The sequence below is a fragment of the Corylus avellana genome, chromosome 10 (assembly GCF_965113065.1).
Source record: "Corylus avellana chromosome 10, dhCorAvel1.hap1.2, whole genome shotgun sequence".
Taxonomy (NCBI): domain Eukaryota; kingdom Viridiplantae; phylum Streptophyta; class Magnoliopsida; order Fagales; family Betulaceae; genus Corylus; species Corylus avellana.
The window spans coordinates 20,291,346-20,308,227 of NC_142499.1; the positions used below are offsets into that span (position 1 = coordinate 20,291,346).

The 16,882-nt window shown below is 37.2% G+C and overlaps 4 protein-coding genes and 3 non-coding genes across 8 annotated transcripts; 6 read left to right on the top strand and 1 right to left on the bottom strand.

Annotated features, from left to right (window-relative positions):
• Positions 1-1,052: 1,052 nt before the first annotated feature.
• EMB1513 (copper ion transmembrane transporter) lies at positions 1,053-2,478 on the bottom strand. The gene has a single exon (XM_059607382.2). It carries the CDS (start codon positions 2,345-2,347, stop codon positions 1,352-1,354), a length of 996 nt encoding a protein of 331 aa, XP_059463365.2. The 5' UTR covers positions 2,348-2,478; the 3' UTR covers positions 1,053-1,351.
• Positions 2,479-3,073: 595 nt separating this feature from the next.
• On the top strand, positions 3,074-3,144 carry TRNAG-GCC (transfer RNA glycine (anticodon GCC)). The gene has a single exon. It is a non-coding gene; the product is annotated as a tRNA-Gly (tRNA).
• Positions 3,145-3,200: 56 nt separating this feature from the next.
• On the top strand, positions 3,201-5,392 carry LOC132161688 (uncharacterized). The gene is made up of 5 exons (XM_059571863.2): positions 3,201-3,309; positions 3,448-3,568; positions 3,655-3,758; positions 4,939-5,070; positions 5,158-5,392. The coding sequence occupies exons 1-5, from the start codon at positions 3,307-3,309 to the stop codon at positions 5,182-5,184; spliced, it is 387 nt and encodes a 128-aa protein (XP_059427846.1). The 5' UTR covers positions 3,201-3,306; the 3' UTR covers positions 5,185-5,392.
• Positions 5,393-7,192: 1,800 nt separating this feature from the next.
• Positions 7,193-7,654, top strand: LOC148583484 (uncharacterized). Its single transcript, XM_088510886.1, has one exon. The coding sequence runs from the start codon at positions 7,193-7,195 to the stop codon at positions 7,652-7,654; it is 462 nt and encodes a 153-aa protein (XP_088367012.1).
• Positions 7,655-8,836: 1,182 nt separating this feature from the next.
• On the top strand, positions 8,837-13,616 carry LOC132162048 (proteasome inhibitor-like protein). 2 transcript variants are annotated; one of them, XM_059572295.2, is made up of 9 exons: positions 8,837-9,101; positions 9,212-9,383; positions 9,494-9,637; positions 10,916-10,999; positions 11,666-11,743; positions 11,849-11,883; positions 11,968-12,031; positions 12,117-12,194; positions 13,325-13,616. In XM_059572295.2, exons 1-9 carry the CDS (start codon positions 8,927-8,929, stop codon positions 13,395-13,397), a joined length of 903 nt encoding a protein of 300 aa, XP_059428278.1. In that variant the 5' UTR covers positions 8,837-8,926; the 3' UTR covers positions 13,398-13,616. The 2 variants fall into 2 exon arrangements, with proteins under 2 accessions (XP_059428278.1, XP_059428279.1); XM_059572296.2 differs by lacking the exon at positions 11,666-11,743.
• Positions 13,617-14,927: 1,311 nt separating this feature from the next.
• Positions 14,928-15,000, top strand: TRNAA-AGC (transfer RNA alanine (anticodon AGC)). Its single transcript has one exon. It is a non-coding gene; the product is annotated as a tRNA-Ala (tRNA).
• Positions 15,001-15,077: 77 nt separating this feature from the next.
• TRNAS-AGA (transfer RNA serine (anticodon AGA)) lies at positions 15,078-15,159 on the top strand. The gene has a single exon. It is a non-coding gene; the product is annotated as a tRNA-Ser (tRNA).
• Positions 15,160-16,882: the final 1,723 nt, after the last annotated feature.

Here is a 16,882-nt window from a genome sequence, read left to right on the forward strand (position 1 = left end):
GTCAAAACACTTTTTCAACTAAAAAGCAAAAAGCACCACCAAAGAGCATTATCAAACAAGCCCAATTATCTTTAGTTTTATGAAACATATGTATACATGTGGACATATTATTTTTTTTTTGATAAAAAAAAAAAAAAAAAAAAAAAAAAAAAAAAAAATAATATGTCCACATGTATACATATGTTTCATAACATATGTATACATGTGGACATATTATGTATGTATATGGGTAAAACTGTGTTTGAGCATGCAGATATACCAGAAGGGAAACTGTAATAGGACTAAAAGAACATCCCTTTGAACAATACTCTGTTAATAGGTAACTGATAATAACCAATTTCCTAAAATATGTAATCAAACACTAATCATATCCATTCAAGTGTTAATTAGCATGTAAAGCCTCTTAAAAGCTTGAATAACCTGCTGGATAGAGCATAAACGAAATATGGGTTATATCATAAATGAATACATCACAAATCAGATCCTTAAAAGGTCCCAAGTTTTTATTTCAATTTTTTTTTTTTCCTGTGCCTTGTAAGTAACTCTGAGGTTACAATCTGATCATTATTGTAGTAGAGCCCCAAACAACATAGAACTACATCACTTACAGAAACGCCAATTCAACATGTTATTTAATCGACATTTCTAATTTCTTGATTATTACAAGTAAAAACTGCACAAGAAAGAACATCACATACAAATGTATGTTTTTTTATTTATTTTTTAATGTCTGTACATAATGCATATATGTTTTTTTTTTTTTTTTGATAAGTCATAATGCATATATGTTTGAACAGGCGTGCATGGGATTGGTTTAATCTCTCGTTTTCTTCCAGTCCACTCCAAAGTCTATTACAAGTGAAACTTCAATAAATGTGACCCACCTTAGTCCAGGCCATTTGCTCTCAGTTCACAGCAAGCCAAGTTGCAGCTCTAGTCATGCTTCCAACATAGGATGACAAGAAACCCATCGCATATAACAGAGCAGTGCAAAGTTTAGATTTTTACATTGTTTTTCTCGGTCAACATGACATTCAAGAGTATCCAAAAACTGATTTTCAAAGGTATATGAGATACTATTAATATATAGCAATCTTTGAGTGACATCAAGTTCAGGAAAGAGTGAAACATATACGAGCTAAATTTTCATTCAACAATACGTACATACAATGACTAAAGCCTACATTTACAGCTTAGTTGCCACGAGTAAGAACATAATATAAAATGTACACACATACTTTGTGGGCAGTGTTGCTCTTTGTCTGATCACTTCACTTGCATAAACTCGATGAAAGCATTACCAAGCAAATTCACAGCACCACCCAGAAGCAGAGACCCACCCTCTTCCTTACTAAGGCTCCAATTCCAAATGACTTAATTCTTGGTCGAACCCAAAAGTTCCATCTTGTTGCAAACTCATATCATAAACGTCAGACTCTGAATCCTTTAACTCATACCCACGCATAATGGAACCCTTCGCTTTCTCTTTCCTATCAAAAGCAACTTGTCCTGAATCCAACCCACTCGAACCATTCGAACCCACGTTCCCAAACCTCCTCCTATTCCCATTCTTCCTCAATTTTCCATTGTTCCTCTTCCCATTTCCTCCATTCAGCCCCGATACTTCCAAACTATCTTTCCGATATGACCCCTCGGTTTCCGATAAATCCTCACCTTCCCATACACTACAAGACCCACCAGGCAATTTCCTCACAGAACTTCTCTTATTACTCTTAAACCCACTTTCAGAATCCAAAGCCAAACCCTCCTCGACACCGTTTGATTCGTCCAACCCACCATTTCTTCGATAGGGTTTGACGCTATGAACAACCCCTTTGGGAAAAAACCTCGCGGAGGGCAACTCATCCACGGTGTCGAACAACTGGGGTCCGTCCCTCTCGGTCCACATGTCGAACCCTCCTGGCCTTTGGAACCTATCGGCCAAGACCTTAAGTTGCTCGTCTGCTCCGACAGAGAACAAGTTGGGGGCTCTCTCGACGACCTCCCATGGCCGCTCGAGCTCGGACACGGCGGCTTTGAGCTCGGCCCGCTTTCGCATCTCGTAAATCTGGCGCTCGCGGGCGAGGCGAGCCTTGAGGAGTTGTTTCGCTTTCTTGGCCTGCATTCGCTTCCACTGCCACTTGGACACGCCGCCCGGGAACGTCCTGGGGCCTCCGCCCATCCGAATGGTCGTGGTTTTGCGTGTGATGGGTTGGGTCCGGAGCAGAGGGTGAGAGGGTTTTGGGTGGAGGAAGAGCAGGGTCGGAGTTGGACCCGTCAAGGCCTTAGAGAATGACAGATGTTGCGGGAGGGTTTGGATTGAGAGAGACGTCTGGATGATCGACATTGTTTGGGTTTAAAAATTTTGCCGTGATTTTGCTTTGATGGGATTTTGCAGGAAATCGATGAAATTTGGGAGTTGAAGGCTGAAGCACATTGAGCGTTTGTGACACAGAAAAATCACATTATCTGCAGACGGCAGGCCTGATGATGCTGATGGGCAATTGTGGCTAAATAGTTGGGCCTGCTTCTACAGCTTATACTTGGGCCCTTAAACACTCGGATAAGTGTAGGGTTCTATGATTTCTATTCATACAAAAAGAAAACCTTTGGGCAAAAAGTGGAAAGTTGAATTTATACTCTCTATTTTGTTGTTCTTTATAACAAGTTCGTAAAAGAATTGAGCATCTCTGATTCTTTCCCTAAATTAATAGTAGTTGCTTTTTTCTTTATGGAATACAAAGATGGTACATTCACACAAGAAGCACTAAAACCCATTAGAGAGGATGGTTCCATCTACCGAAGAGACATCAAAATAAAATAAAAGTTTGCATTCCGAACAATGCTAGAAATCACATTTTACTGTTGTGTTAGTGCTAATAAAACTTTTAAATGAACTATTGTTTAAAATAAAATTAAGAAATGATTAGTATTACCACGTCAACAGATTGAAATAATAATAAGATAAAAGATTGTGATTTTTAGTATTATTTTTGCATTCCTAATCATTAAAATTCAATCATTTTCTTTCTGTTTGCTATTTTTTTTAAGCTATGATGGATAACTACATATAGCACCAGTGGTCTAGTGGTAGAATAGTACCCTGCCACGGTACAGACCCGGGTTCGATTCCCGGCTGGTGCATCTTGTTTTTTCACTTTTTGAACTCGGCGGGTCAACTGTCAAACTTCGAACACCATATATGCTATTAACTACACCTATAAAACCCTTCTTCCTTCTACCTGCCTAAAACCCTAGTTCTTCTTTTCGTGTGGGTATTCAACAATCGGCCAACCCCAAGCCAATATGGTAAAGTCTTTTTCCTTCTTAAAATTAAGGGTTCGAAAAGTTCAATTTGTTCTCTGTTTTTTTTTTTTTTTTTTGGGACTTTCTATAGTTTGTGATTAACTTGTATATTATTCTGTGACGCATTTGTTTATATCAAAGACTGTCGAAGCTGTGAACCCGAAAGCATACCCACTGGCTGATTCCCAGCTGCACACAACGATACTGGACCTCATTCAACAAGCTTCTCATTACAAACAACTCAAAAAGGGTGCTAATGAAGGTTCATACTGGTTCTCAAAGCTTTTTTTTGTCAGTGCATTTTGTTCTTGGGTTCTTGTTTAATTTTTGTTTTGGGCTTTAATTCAGCTACCAAGACCCTGAACAGGGGGATTTCAGAGTTTGTTGTGATGGCCGCAGACGCTGAGCCCCTTGAAATCCTTCTTCACCTTCCACTTCTTGCAGAGGATAAGGTGCTTTATTTTTCTAACCTGATTTAGCTTTCTTTCTTGTGGATTAATCTCTTTTTTCGCTCAAAAAAGAGTAAACTGTGTACCATGCATGTGGAAGTTATTCAAGAATTTAATTGGGTATACTCTATTCAATTGTACTTGTTTAGTGCATAGACTACTGTTTTTGTGGGAATGTTGTAGTTTCTAATTTATATCAACTCCAATAGATTTTACTAGTGATTGGCAGCTGAGACATATTGAGGATGGTAATCGTTGAATGCTTCTTATTTATAATTTAAAAAAGAAAGATTTTATAGGGAAAAAATCATTTTTATTTAATTCAGATTTATCATTCACCCTATTGAGTCCACCTTGATGCCGCATTGGACAGGATTTGAAATTGGTCTTTTCTACATGGGTTGGGAAGGGTTGCCGGCACCATGTCTTCCCTGTTGCATTTCATGATTGTTTATGGCTTTCAATGTCGTATTTTCCTTTTGCCAATGAGCTTTAGCTCAAATGGTACTTCGTAGCAAGGTGGAGGTTGAGGGTGGGTTCACTTACCAATCAAAAAAAGAATGTAGTACTTTCCTTTTCTGCAGAATATGGAAATGGAGATGTATTTTTTTTCTTCTTATACCTCGTATATGAGAGTTACTTGTCTAAAATTGTTATCTTAGAATGAAAAATCATCTAAGCTTTTCTGGGGATAATAATAGAAATGGATTATTCCCAAAAAAACTGGAGCAGAATCGAGTGGACTACGTAGTGTTGATTTTAGATTGGAAGCGGGAGTTAACCTTCTTTTTCTTTTCAAATTTTGTACCATAGTTGAAGACTGTGGACTAGTTGAAGGAGTTCATTCTGTATGGAAGCGGGGGGGGGGGGGGGGGGGTGTTTTAGATAGAGATATTGGATGAATCACGTTTTTTTTTTGCTTTTATAATTTTCTTTCTTTTTGTGGTCTGGTGGAAGGTCTTTTAAGGGAAAATTCAATGTTGAAGGTAAAATGGTGGGCTAATCATCTATCACATGTTTGAGTGATGGCATTCTAGTTTGAGAATCATGCACCTGTTATTAGTTCTTTGAAAGGGAGATAAACTTAAAAAGGATCTAGTTCATGAAGCTTAGGCTGAGACTCTTAGAGATAAAGAGATGAAAAAGCATTCAGCAGAGATGACATTTGATATGTTTGCTGCAGAATGTGCCCTATGTTTTTGTTCCTTCAAAGCAAGCTCTTGGTCGAGCATGTGGAGTCACGAGAGCAGTAATTGCTTGTTCTGTGACAACCAATGAAGGGAGCCAGTTGAAATCTCAAATACAGCAGCTCAAGGTGACATTTTATTCTATTTAATTTATCTGCTGCTTCCCCCATTTTCTTTCAGATTTATGTTTAAACCCCGATAATTTGTTGCTGCAGGATGCCATCGAGAAGCTTCTAATCTAAACCCTTCAGCTTGATGGATCTCAGATTTTGAAATTGTCTTCTCGGAAGGCTTTTGATTTACTTAAATTATTAAGTAAGATCTCACTTTTTTTCTGTAATTGCCAGAGGTACTAAAGTTAGCTTATGACTGTTGGATATTACTTTGTTGACGAATTATTATATCCTCATTCCTCAATGTCTATTTACACCGTTGGCAATTTGTGCTTCCTATGCCACTCTCAAAGCTCAAGTGTCCTGATTATCTCAAATTTTTGGCAGTAACTGGTTGTTCATCTCAATGTCATGATTATCTCTATTTTTTTTAAAAAAATTTCTGTAATTTTTACAACAATTTCCCTTCAAATTGATGTAGCGGTTCATGTAGTATTTATCATGTCAGCCATTAAATAATTAAGTTTGATTGTGGTTGACATGATAATATCGCATGAATTACAATGTGAATTTATATGGAAATGCATACATCACTAGGCCTAGTCGCAGGTTCAATTAGCTACTTGGCTGTAAATTGAGCACTCTTTCTCATCCGTTGCTTAAGTGGCACAACTCATTGAATCACCATAAATTAAGGGATCTGATTAGGATGATATTGGATTCAAATAATTTATAAGCTCTATAAATATAGCCCCTTGTATTATAAACTTATCTAGGAAATATGTAGTAAAAAATGCTTTTAATGTGTGGATCTAAGTCATAAGCTGAATCACCTAAAATCTGTGTTTTTTCTATTTTATTTATCTCTCTTTATTTTACTATTAGTTTTTGTAATTAAAATGCTAAAAGTTAAAGATTAAAATTAAAACCATAAATGGATCTAAACAGATCCGACCCATAATTCCTTAACTAAAACTGAGGAGAGGGTCACCTTGAAGGAGTTGGAAGTGTGGAACTCTCACGTGCATGTTGCCAACCTGGGTTTGACTGTCACCATTTGATGATCTGGCAAAGTATCTCCAGCAAGGATGTCCTGTTTAAAAATGAATCAACAACCCCCATGCAAACACACAATGCGGCAATGGCAGAGACAGTAAACCGACTGCATCTCAAATGGTCTCTTCACTCCTTAGGTGTCGGAAACAATTATTGTTTCCTAACCCGTAGGCCGTAGGCATCTTATGGAGTTCCATCTATTTAACCGTACAAAATTAATATTAATTAGCGTCTTGTTAGCTTCAAAGTAATGAGCTCTGCATCATGTCTCTAATTTCCAGAACACTCCCATAAATGTAGCCTTTAGATTCCAATATGTCCATTAATTGTCATTACCTCCACCATATTATAAAAATATCAGAAAAATGGAACCTCCTATACGACTAAAGCAAACATGTTCTTACATTTTTAGTTGAAAATGGTGAGGTATGTTTTGGCATGTCTAAGCATGTAGCCATACAACAATGTTCATTAACAAAACCACCTTAATAAAATGAGTAGAGAGTTTCATTCAAAGAGACAACGCAAGCTAGGGTGTCACATTTGTAATTAGAGACGCTTAACTCTTCGGCTTGTATATATATCTTCAAATGGCTTCATGTTTGAGAGTAGAATTTGCCTTTTATTAAAAACTTTCAAAGGATTCTCCCATGACTTTTATTTTTGGTTGGTGTTATTAAGATCTCCCGACACTTTCCAATAATATTTTAGCAGCTTCCGATCACCTTCTATTCCTTCATAGATTTATGTGAACTAGAGCCTCCCTTCTTTTTTTTTCAACCTAATTTTACTACAACAAATAAACATATTGAAGATCTTGTTCCCTCGATTGAAATCTTAGCTGTATTTCTAATATTCTAACGCATACACGTGTCCCTCCCCCAATTTCCCCAAACTGCAGACAACCCCATTAAATTATTTTCTGGAATCAAACAAAGGGAAATTTCCATCAAACCACACGAGCATGGGATCTACTTTTAATGCAAACCGCTATCTCTCTCTCTCTCTATATATATATAAAACACCCAAATCCACCAATATCATAACCTCAAAAGAAGAACAAAAGCATCTTCAACACAAAATGGCTCAATTTCTTCTCTTTTGCTTTATCTTGGCAAATGCTTTCGCTGTTCTAGCCGTGGCTAGTGCAAAGGCTCAGACCATGGCACCAGCTTCTAGTCCATCCAGCAACGGTGAAAACTTGCACAATGCAGAAGCACCCATGATTCGAAAACTTGGGAAACACCAGCCTAAAGCAGTGGTCAACTCATATGGTGCACCTGACCTCAGCCCATCAGAAGCGCCTGAAACAAAAGAGAAAAGGCAGAACATGGAGGAGGCTGCCGGGACTTCTTCTGTTCAAACAGATCCGATTGAAGAACAGGGGATCCTCCCGAGGAAGCTGCAGCATCATCATCACTCTGTAGATAAGTCAGTTGCTGGAGGTGGTGTAATCCTGGGGGGCCTTGCCACCACTTTCTTGGTGGCAGTTTTTTGCTACATAAGAGCTACGGGAAGACACAAGCCAGAGACAGTTGCTTGAACTTCCATTTGTACTTATGCATACTGTAAAGAAATCAATTAACAGAACATGATTTTCAATCTAAACTAGTGGAGATCTAATCCTTCCTTTGTTATTACTCTTTTTACCGTTATGTCATATCACACAAAATACTTCTCTTAAAAAGGATTATCAAACACCATCTGAATTTTTTCCCCCCATTTTTAAATGAATCTTTATCGAGGAACCACTTCTACAAGAATTTTTATAAGGGTCACAAAACTCTAGGAAATTTTTGGTATAAAAACCCCTTAAAACTATATTAAAGAGATATTTCTGAAAAGTTAGTTACCTCCCATCCATTGTGTGTTGTCATTATTTCAGTAGTCTTTTCTTTTGTTCTCTAAGTGCCCATTATTTTAGAGCATGTCTGAGATTGCGTTTGTGAGGCCTAAAAGTATTTTAAACATTCAAAAAGTCCGTTTGAAGAAAAAAGTATTTGTTTGGTAAAAAAATTAAAAGCGCTTTTAAGGGTCTAAAAAGCCTAAAAATTGTTAAAACACATTTTTAGCAAAAGCTTAAAAAAAAAATGAAGCTTTTAAGGGTCCAAAATGAAGCTTTTACCCAATTTGACTTAAAAATTCTATTTCTCAAACACAATCTCAAATAGACTCTTAGTCTGATCGAACAAAAGATCACATCAACAATAATTATTGTTCAATCCAACCATGCAAAAATTCACATCAACAAATCTAAAACCCAATTTCTAACCAAGAAATCACTAATCAGTCCGACACTAATCTTAAATAACCAAAAAACAATACATACAAATGCCGAAAATCCAAGGCATTTGTTCTTTTAGGCAAATAGTATCTTATGAATTCTTACCGGTGTTTGTATGGAGTTTTTTTTTTAATTTTTTTTTTTTTTATCTCAAGTAGAAACATAACAACAAACCACAACAGAAACTACAAACTAGGGTGTAGGGACCTTTTCCAATAGTGATTGGGATGGAGGGAATAGGAATTAGGAAGGGGAAAATGGGAATCCAATTAGAAGGGCCCAGAACGTTTCAAGCCGCGGCCCAAATCCCACATGGATTTTGGTTCATTGGATCCCCTGACACGTGTTGTACAACTGGGCTCTTTGTTTAACCGACGCATATATATATATATATATATATATATACTTTGCTTACTATAACAGTTACCTTTGACACGCGGATCGGCACAAAACTCCTCACATCCTCAGCAAAAAGTGAAAAAAAAAAAAACCTCGAAACCTCGAAATCGATCAGAAAAAAAGAAAGCGGCAATGGCGAACGAGAAGACGGTGATGGCGGTCATCAGGGCAGCGAGGCCGTCCTTCCGCAACAACCACGACAAGATCGCATTCGCGGTCCACGCCTCCTTCCTCGCCTCCGGCTACGTTCTCACTGCCACCGGACCCGCCGCCTCCTCCGACACTGCCTTTTCCTCTCCGTCCACCGGTACTCCTCTCACTCTGCTCTCTCTCTTTTTCTTATCTCTCTCTCTCTCTCTCTGAGTTCTCTCTGTAATTCTGATTATCTGAAAAACGGCCGGTCTTTTTGGCGCGTAGATGAGGTGGGCATGGACAACTGGCAGGAGCTAGACGATGAGTACGCGTTCGTGTATACGAACCCTGAGAAGGGTTCGAAGAAAGTGCTAGTGAAGTGCCTTGCGATGCACGATAAGTTACTGGTCGATGCTCTGGCTGAAGGGGCTTCCGAGCCGGTTCATCTAGAAATTAGGTTCGATTTTCCTTTACTCTCTCTGCATTCACAATTGGATATCTTTTGGGTTTTCTCGATTTTTTTTGTTCATGTCCAGTTATGTGTTTTGTGGGGTTTGTTTATTGCAGTGTCGGAGACTATGCTGTAGAAAACGGGGGCACTAATTATTCTACGCGGTTCAAGAATCTGGAGGAGCTGGTAAAGAGTCTGGATGCTCTGATTCTGTCTAAATTGGACGGTTCTTCGCGACCCAGTTCAAGTAATGATTCAAGGTAATCGAGCTTAACCTGTTTGTAGCTTTGCTTTTTCTCATAGAGTCAATTATGTGTAGCAATTCAATTGTTCTTTCAGCGATCACTAGCGATGGGTTTCTTATGTTTTAGTGTATTGCATCTGAGGCTTGAACCCATCTCAGTTACTGATTTGAACTTTGTTTACTTGCCGAATGTATGTTCGTCTGGTTTTTCTCTCGGCTTCAAGATCTTGTTGTTTCCATAATGTAAAATAAATAAGTCGGGGATTCTTTGTTGTTTTTTGTTCTGCTATTGATTACTGTTCTTCACTTCATGCAAAGTTCAGATTATAGTGCTGACTCCTCCTGCTCCCAAGTGAATATGTTTCTTAGTTTTCTGCAAAAAACCATCGTTTTTTCCTAAAAAGCTATTCAATGATGTATTTCTCACGTATCATTATATAAACGCAGAATTGGAATTAGGAGATGTAGAGATGTTAAAACATTGAGAGTTTGAAGTCAACAATACTCACTTGAATCTCTTCTTTTTGGTGATCAGTTTTGATCTGAAACCATGCCTTTCACTGGAATGGAATTGTTGATGATATATATAGTAAAATATTTTGGTAAATGTTCGGTCTGACCGAAGTTCTTGAACTTGTAACAGGATGACTTGCTCATCATATGTAGTTTAACCAGGTGAACATAAGAATTAAGATTTTTTTCTTTTTCTTTTTGGAAGGTAAAATTGAAATTTACAATGTGCCTCGTTATTTTGATGTGTGGTAAAAAAATGAGTAGGCATATCTTAAATTAAAACTGCAATATTTAAATTGTGCTGAAAGTATCTATCATGTCACCATTTTCTCTAGAATTTTGTTTTTCGTATGGGAACCTTGTAGTTGGTTTTGTGTGCGTGCCCTTTCAACACCCCCCCACCCCCCTCTCCCTCTCTCTTTGCTCATACTTCTCTTGTTTTTTTTTTTTTTTTTCTTTAAGCTTCAGTTTGTTGCATCTACAAGAAATAAAGAAAGGATGATTAGAAAATGGCCTAAATCTTTTCAAGACTCTTAAGATTATTTATTCTTCCGCCCCCCAACCCACAATAATCTTAGCATTCAAATGGAAAATCAATGCCAAAGGTTAAGCATCCAATATTTTTATGATGGGACATAAATAAGTTGATCAGGAACTTCCATTTCACCTTAAACTGCGGGATTTTCAATCTGAACCCTGAAAATAGATATCAAGTTTTGCATACCGAGTATACTCATCCCTGGATTTTCTTTTTATGTTTGTTTTGCTTTCTGCTTTGCAGTTCGGAAACCAGTGAAGCATCAAGAAGTAACATAATTGGTGTTCCATTTGGCAGACCTCCAGGCCCTCAAGTTCATCCTTCAGGGTCTCTCTCTCTCTTTCTCTCTCTCTTATGTTCAATGATAATTGTGAATAGTCATTTAATTTCATGATGTATGACGCATGGACCATATGTAACTGCCATCCAAATTTTCCATTTGTAATGGCTAGTTTTAGTTTGTTTCCCGCTTCTTTTCTGCCCGCTTTATGCATTATATTACAATATACCTCATTATTCTTTTTAAGCAAAATGGAAATTGGTAATTTTGGTTTTTGAGTGTGCTTTGGCCATAGCTTTTAGAAAATGAAGCTAATTTTAATTGTATTAAAATGTATCATGATAGTGCTGCTTTGTACATGGCAAGTCTAGTTTGTTAACTTTATTCAAGGTTAAGCTAGGTAAGAGCTTATACATTCATGTGGTACATTAGCTTATAAAGGGGGAATTTAATTTCCTTTGCTATGGAAAACCTTGGTTCCCTGTAGGGGGGTAGGGGGATAAGGTAGTCCTTTTATGAATATTATGTTTTTCTCTGGAATCATGCCATAATGCATATTTCATACTTGAACGGAATCATGTTCGAAGAATGCTAGTTTTATAGCCTAAACAATTTACTTGATGATTGTGGTATATAGACCTTTTGTTTTTGTATTCCATTGGTCACTCATCCAAGTATGAGGCTCACCAAATGTCTTGTGATGTGCTTTATAGAATCCTATATCCTTCTATAAATCCCATTGGTGGTAGTGATCTCTTTCCTGGGCCTGGTGCTGGAATGTACCCAACCAGGTAGTTTTGCTTTCACAAATCTTTGTTTTGTCGATCTTTGCCAACCTTTCCAGTTGTTGTACTGCTCAAATTGCATATGTTTATACTAATTCAATTGTTCTTCAGGGGTGATTTTGGAATTGGTGGGAGCATGCTTCTAGGTGAGTAAGATGATGAGGCTTTTATTTTTATTTTTATTTGTTTTGCATTTCTTCATTAATAAAGTTCTTTTTATGTGGAAGTAGGACCCAATGATCCAAGCTGGCTTGGTGGAGTTGCGGGAGATCCTGCTTTCCCTGGAGGACAACTGTGAGTTCAGATTTCTCTTCACCCCCAGCGGGATTTGCCAATCATACTGCTTGGTTTCTGATTGTAATTGGTTCTTTTTAAACAGGGGTGTACCTCCAGGTGCTCGTTTTGATCCCTATGGCCCACCTGGTGTTCCTGGTTTTGAGCCTAATCGTTTTTCAAGGTATTATATCAAAATCTGAAATTCACCATGATAACTGAGTAACTTTCTAAAGCTCTACTAAGATTTTAGTTGGAGCTCAAGTTAAAATATGAAATAGAGTGATCGTGTTGGATTCAAGTGTGGTAGGTGGATTAGAAGATTTCATTAGATTTGTGGGAAAATGTGTTAGTTTTAAAGAAAATCATCAAACTATTGCCTTGAGTGGTCGTCTGATTTCAAATCGTTCTTTGTATTTTTAGTTTTTGCAAGTAAAACACATTGTTTTACCTACATGTCAAATAGATCATGCTGTCCTTTTTCTATTATTTAAAAATGAAAAAAATAAAAAAATCCATGTGAAATTAGAATCATACCCCAAAAAAAATTCGAAGAAAACAAGGGAGAAAAAGGGGGGGGGGGGGGGGGGGGGGGTTTAGGGGTTATATTTTTGGGGTTTCATATTTAATACACCACCTTTTTGATTCAGTTCTAAAAAACTGTTATTGATCCTTTCTTTGCTTATTTTAAAATGTGTAAGGCTTTAGGCATGTTTTCAGTCGATTTATTCCATTACATGGGGGAGTTTGTATGATCTGGGGTGGGATAGATTTACTGTGTGTTTATACCCATAGCGAAAACATAAAAGTAGTAAAAATTATTTTTAAGTTCCCAAAACATTGTTTATTGTGCCTGTATTTACTTATTCTAGGAAGAACCGGGTTGTAGGTATGTTCTGGGTCTAATTATCCCATTGCATCAGGGTGTTTGCATAATCCAGCGTGAGATGATTTTACTACTTTTGTGTGCATTTGAACAAAGTATGGTAGTTTAAGGCTGACATGAGCACTTCTATAAAATCTAAATGTAGCAGATTCCAAAGCCACTGGATTGAATTGAACTTAAATCTCCCCCTCGCACCCCCACCCCACCCCCCCCCCCCCCCCCATCTTCAAGTAAAGTGTAACATGTATGTTGACCTGATTCACTTGCTGAACAGGGGTAAATGGACCTGGAGTATGACGGGTCATAAGTGAAAGGATTCGTAAAAACATCTCTCACTCTTCGCTCTTGAAACGATTCTGTGTTCTGGTGTCCAGGATTCTAATAGCAACACCAAGCATTTAACATGATTTCCTTTATTTTTGTTGCAGAGCCCCACGGAGGCCTGGGAGTGGGACACATCCCGATCTCGAGCATTTTGGGAGCGGTTCAGATTTTATTTAGAACTGTGTCTCAATAAACTTTGTTTTCTCGTCCCCCCATCCATTTTATGTAAACTTATGGAATTTCAGCTCTAACGAGACATGAAAAGGATGCATCATCTTCCCCTTTTATCCAGCTATGTATTTAATTCTCCCTAATTTTGTTTGTTTTTGGGGCTCACAGTTATGTATATATGTTATCGAGTTTGAATATGATATTATAATAACTAGATTTGCGATCTGGGTAATAGTTGCTTGAGGATATAATTACTCTCTTTGTTGTGAAAATATACGAATAAAGAATTAGAAAAAATGCAAAGCAGTATTGGATAAGTCTTCAAGAGTTATTTATCTTTTTTTTTTGGTTTTGTGTTGGGGGTAGTTGAGGTGCAACCCTTTCCACAAGTGTTCTATTGAAAGGGGTTGATTGTGAAGGTCAGCTAAAAACGACGAGGCATCACGTTGACGGTTGACCAATGTTTTTCAAGGGAAGATCAACTTTCTTGGGAGTGTTTTATCAGGTTTGAAATGTGTTGTAATATCTCTCGAGTGGACAGATGGATCGAATGTGGACGGTCTTCTAATAAGATTGCACTTGGCAGTTGCCTTGATATCAAATGGATTTTAATTTTGGGTAATTAAAGTTAATGAAGAGATGTGATACTTTTAAGTCTTCCATGCCATAGGTTTTGATGATTGTTGTCCTCTTGGGTGAGATTGAGAATTTTGTTATTGGGCTGTTCGGATTTTACATAGAAAAACTGTGACTTGTGAGATTTATTTGTCTCGAGTCTATTCTAAACTGTTCAGAAGCTTTCGATTGCTACAACTTTCTTTATTAAGTTAAAAATTCGGACAACCTAATAGCAGAGAATTTTCATCCCTTTCGATGATGTGCTAAAAATTGTACCTTTTTTATTTTTTTGAATTTTCCTTTTAACATTATATTTTTAGGCAAGGGAAATTTTAATGGCTCGTTTACCATGGTATAATTTTTTTAAATGATTTTTTTTTTTTTTTGGTTCTCTTTTATTTGGTGCAACTGAAAATTATCAATTAGAAGGAATATTTTTGATGATCAATGAAAAATTCTATTTGCATCATTTTTTGGAGTAAGCTCTCTCCCCTCCCCTCCCCTCCCCCACCAATATCGCTTAACCCTTCTATGTGCTGCCATGACTTCTCCTCTTCCTTTCCCTCCTCATTTTCTCCCCTTCTTTCTTGCCCTTCTTCCACCGGAGCCCGTGAGTGTGTGTTTTTTTTTTTTTCCTTTTAACATTGAGATTTTCAGTGCCACCAAGTAATAAGACATAATTTTCGAAGTCTAAAAATCAAATGAAAAGAAAAAGAAAAAGAAAAATTGAGAGAGAAATATTATGTGGCTTTTCCCATTGATTTGAACTAAAGATTTCAGATTCCCATTGATATGGATCAGATATGTAAAAGATAAATAAGCAAATAGACAAATACAAGGGCAAACTTTAAAAATCCTCTTTTTAACTACTTATGAATTAGCAATTATATATTAACAACTGAAGGAAAAGAATATCTCGGGGATGTAGCTCAGATGGTAGAGCGCTCGCTTAGCATGCGAGAGGTACGGGGATCGATACCCCGCATCTCCACTTTTGACCTGTTACTTTGCGTACTTTTGAATTTATTAAAAGTGATATACTTTGAGGTTGCCCAATAAATCCACAGGGTGAGCGTGCCGGAGTGGTTATCGGGCATGACTAGAAATCATGTGGGCTCTGCCCGCGCAGGTTCGAATCCTGCCGCTCACGGTTTTTATTTTTGCACCAATTTATTCTTTTTCTTCCCCAAGCCCTTCACCTTGGACTAATAAAGATCGAGGAAGGTTATACTTACTTTTATTTTTCACACTTTTATTTTTAAATATACCTTGAAAAATTAACTTTTGTTAATGTTTTAGTTTTGCCCCTGCTTATAGGTGGCTTTTAAAATCAATATTGGATATGAGATGGATCTTTAAAAGTCATATATAAATGTAAAAAAAAAAAAAAAAAACCTATGTAAAGAAATTAGTGTAAATATAAAATTATCCCTAAAGATTATAGATAGTTTTTTTTTTTTTTTTTTTTTTGACTTATCCACACAAAAGGAAGAAGAAAATTCGAACTAGTGACCTCCACTTCATTAGGAATAGTCACAACCGATTGAACTATCTCTTAGGGACATAAATAGTTTCTTGAGTGGTGGAAGTTGCCGTAAGAGTAGGGTTAGTTTGAGCCTTAAAAGGGTCATTAATAAAGGTTGAAGTTGAACCGAGGATAAGAAAAGGAGATGTGCAAACTGTATAGCTGAGTGGTGGAAGTTGCCTTAAGATCGAGTACAGTTAGACTTTAGAGGATTAGAGCATTAAAGGGTCATTTAGTACCCAATTGCAACTTCGCAACCTCCAGGAAGTTACGCGGATATGGACTTTTTTGGTGTTTTTCGACAAGGACGTGCTAATCGGTATTTAATGTTAAACTATACTTATTTTTGATTGAGTTGCTACCTTTGATTTATTGTCGTATATTTTTGTACAATTATTCTGTCAAATATTAATTATAATTGTATGACTTGGTGTGATTATCTTTTCCTAAACCGTCTTCTAGATTATCTCAAAAACTGCATGCGGTTCCTTTGTCGGTCAGCATATGTGCCAAGATTCTAATCAATCTAGTCTTTCATTTTGACACATTCTTTATTTGTAATGAAATTTTTGTTAGGCTACCCTACCCTCTTAGCTTTTTTTAATCTCCATTCACCACCCCCCCACCCCCAAAAAAATCTAGAAAACAACAATAGAAAATAATAAAGAATTTGGTAAAACTGGTTGTAACGGCCCATTGTGCTAAGTTGAGAGAGCACAGTAATTCGCGCTCCTATCAATCTTGAATGCTAACCAACTAAAGAGAGAATTGAGAAGATCAAGAGTGTTCGAAATAGTAGGGACAATTCTCCAATCAGTTGTGCGGTTTCTAAGTTGGAGACTAACTGAGGGGGAATCCCCTTTGAAGATGACTTGAGAACAATTAAGGTCTAAGGATGTTTTAACAGCTAGGTAGAAGGGCTGCAAAAGCCTCACCTTCATTTGGGGGTGCACAAAGAGTGCAGTGTGGCTTGGGTAAACAAAATGGATCCATCATGACAAGAGCCGACTACATCTAAGGAAGAAAGGTTGGATTTTATAGCAGCATCAAAATTGATAACTGTTCAAATGTGATATTCAAGTACTTTTGAGAACTTAGATATGAGAGCCGCATAAGAGCCGTCGTTTGAAGAAGGTTCGAACACAATCTATATTGGATAGATCCGAGAGCTTGAATTGTTACTCTGGTCATTCCATTAGGAACTACGTCATCTAGAAAATTGTGAAACCGCAATACGTGTTCAAACACTTTACTAATCTGTTTAAACGATGTTGCCTTTAACTGTATTTTTTAGAAACCGACTTTTACTTAAACCTCAATTTTTCTTAGGACCTATATAACCATCTTT

What these genes read in the sequence shown, in the direction of transcription:
- EMB1513 (XM_059607382.2), bottom strand. Translation starts at nt 2,347, where the DNA reads ATGTCGATCATCCAGACGTCTCTCTCAATCCAAACCCTCCCGCAACAT.
- LOC132161688 (XM_059571863.2), top strand. An exon ending in CAAAAAGGGTGCTAATGAAG is followed by an intron (nt 3,569 to 3,654) that starts GTTCATACTGGT and finishes GCTTTAATTCAG; the next exon opens with CTACCAAGACCCTGAACAGG. An exon ending in CACTTCTTGCAGAGGATAAG is followed by an intron (nt 3,759 to 4,938) that starts GTGCTTTATTTT and finishes TGTTTGCTGCAG; the next exon opens with AATGTGCCCTATGTTTTTGT.
- LOC148583484 (XM_088510886.1), top strand. Translation starts at nt 7,193, where the DNA reads ATGGCTCAATTTCTTCTCTTTTGCTTTATCTTGGCAAATGCTTTCGCT.
- LOC132162048 (XM_059572295.2), top strand. Translation starts at nt 8,927, where the DNA reads ATGGCGAACGAGAAGACGGTGATGGCGGTCATCAGGGCAGCGAGGCCG. An exon ending in CTTTTCCTCTCCGTCCACCG is followed by an intron (nt 9,102 to 9,211) that starts GTACTCCTCTCA and finishes TTTGGCGCGTAG; the next exon opens with ATGAGGTGGGCATGGACAAC. An exon ending in GCTTTCCCTGGAGGACAACT is followed by an intron (nt 12,032 to 12,116) that starts GTGAGTTCAGAT and finishes CTTTTTAAACAG; the next exon opens with GGGTGTACCTCCAGGTGCTC.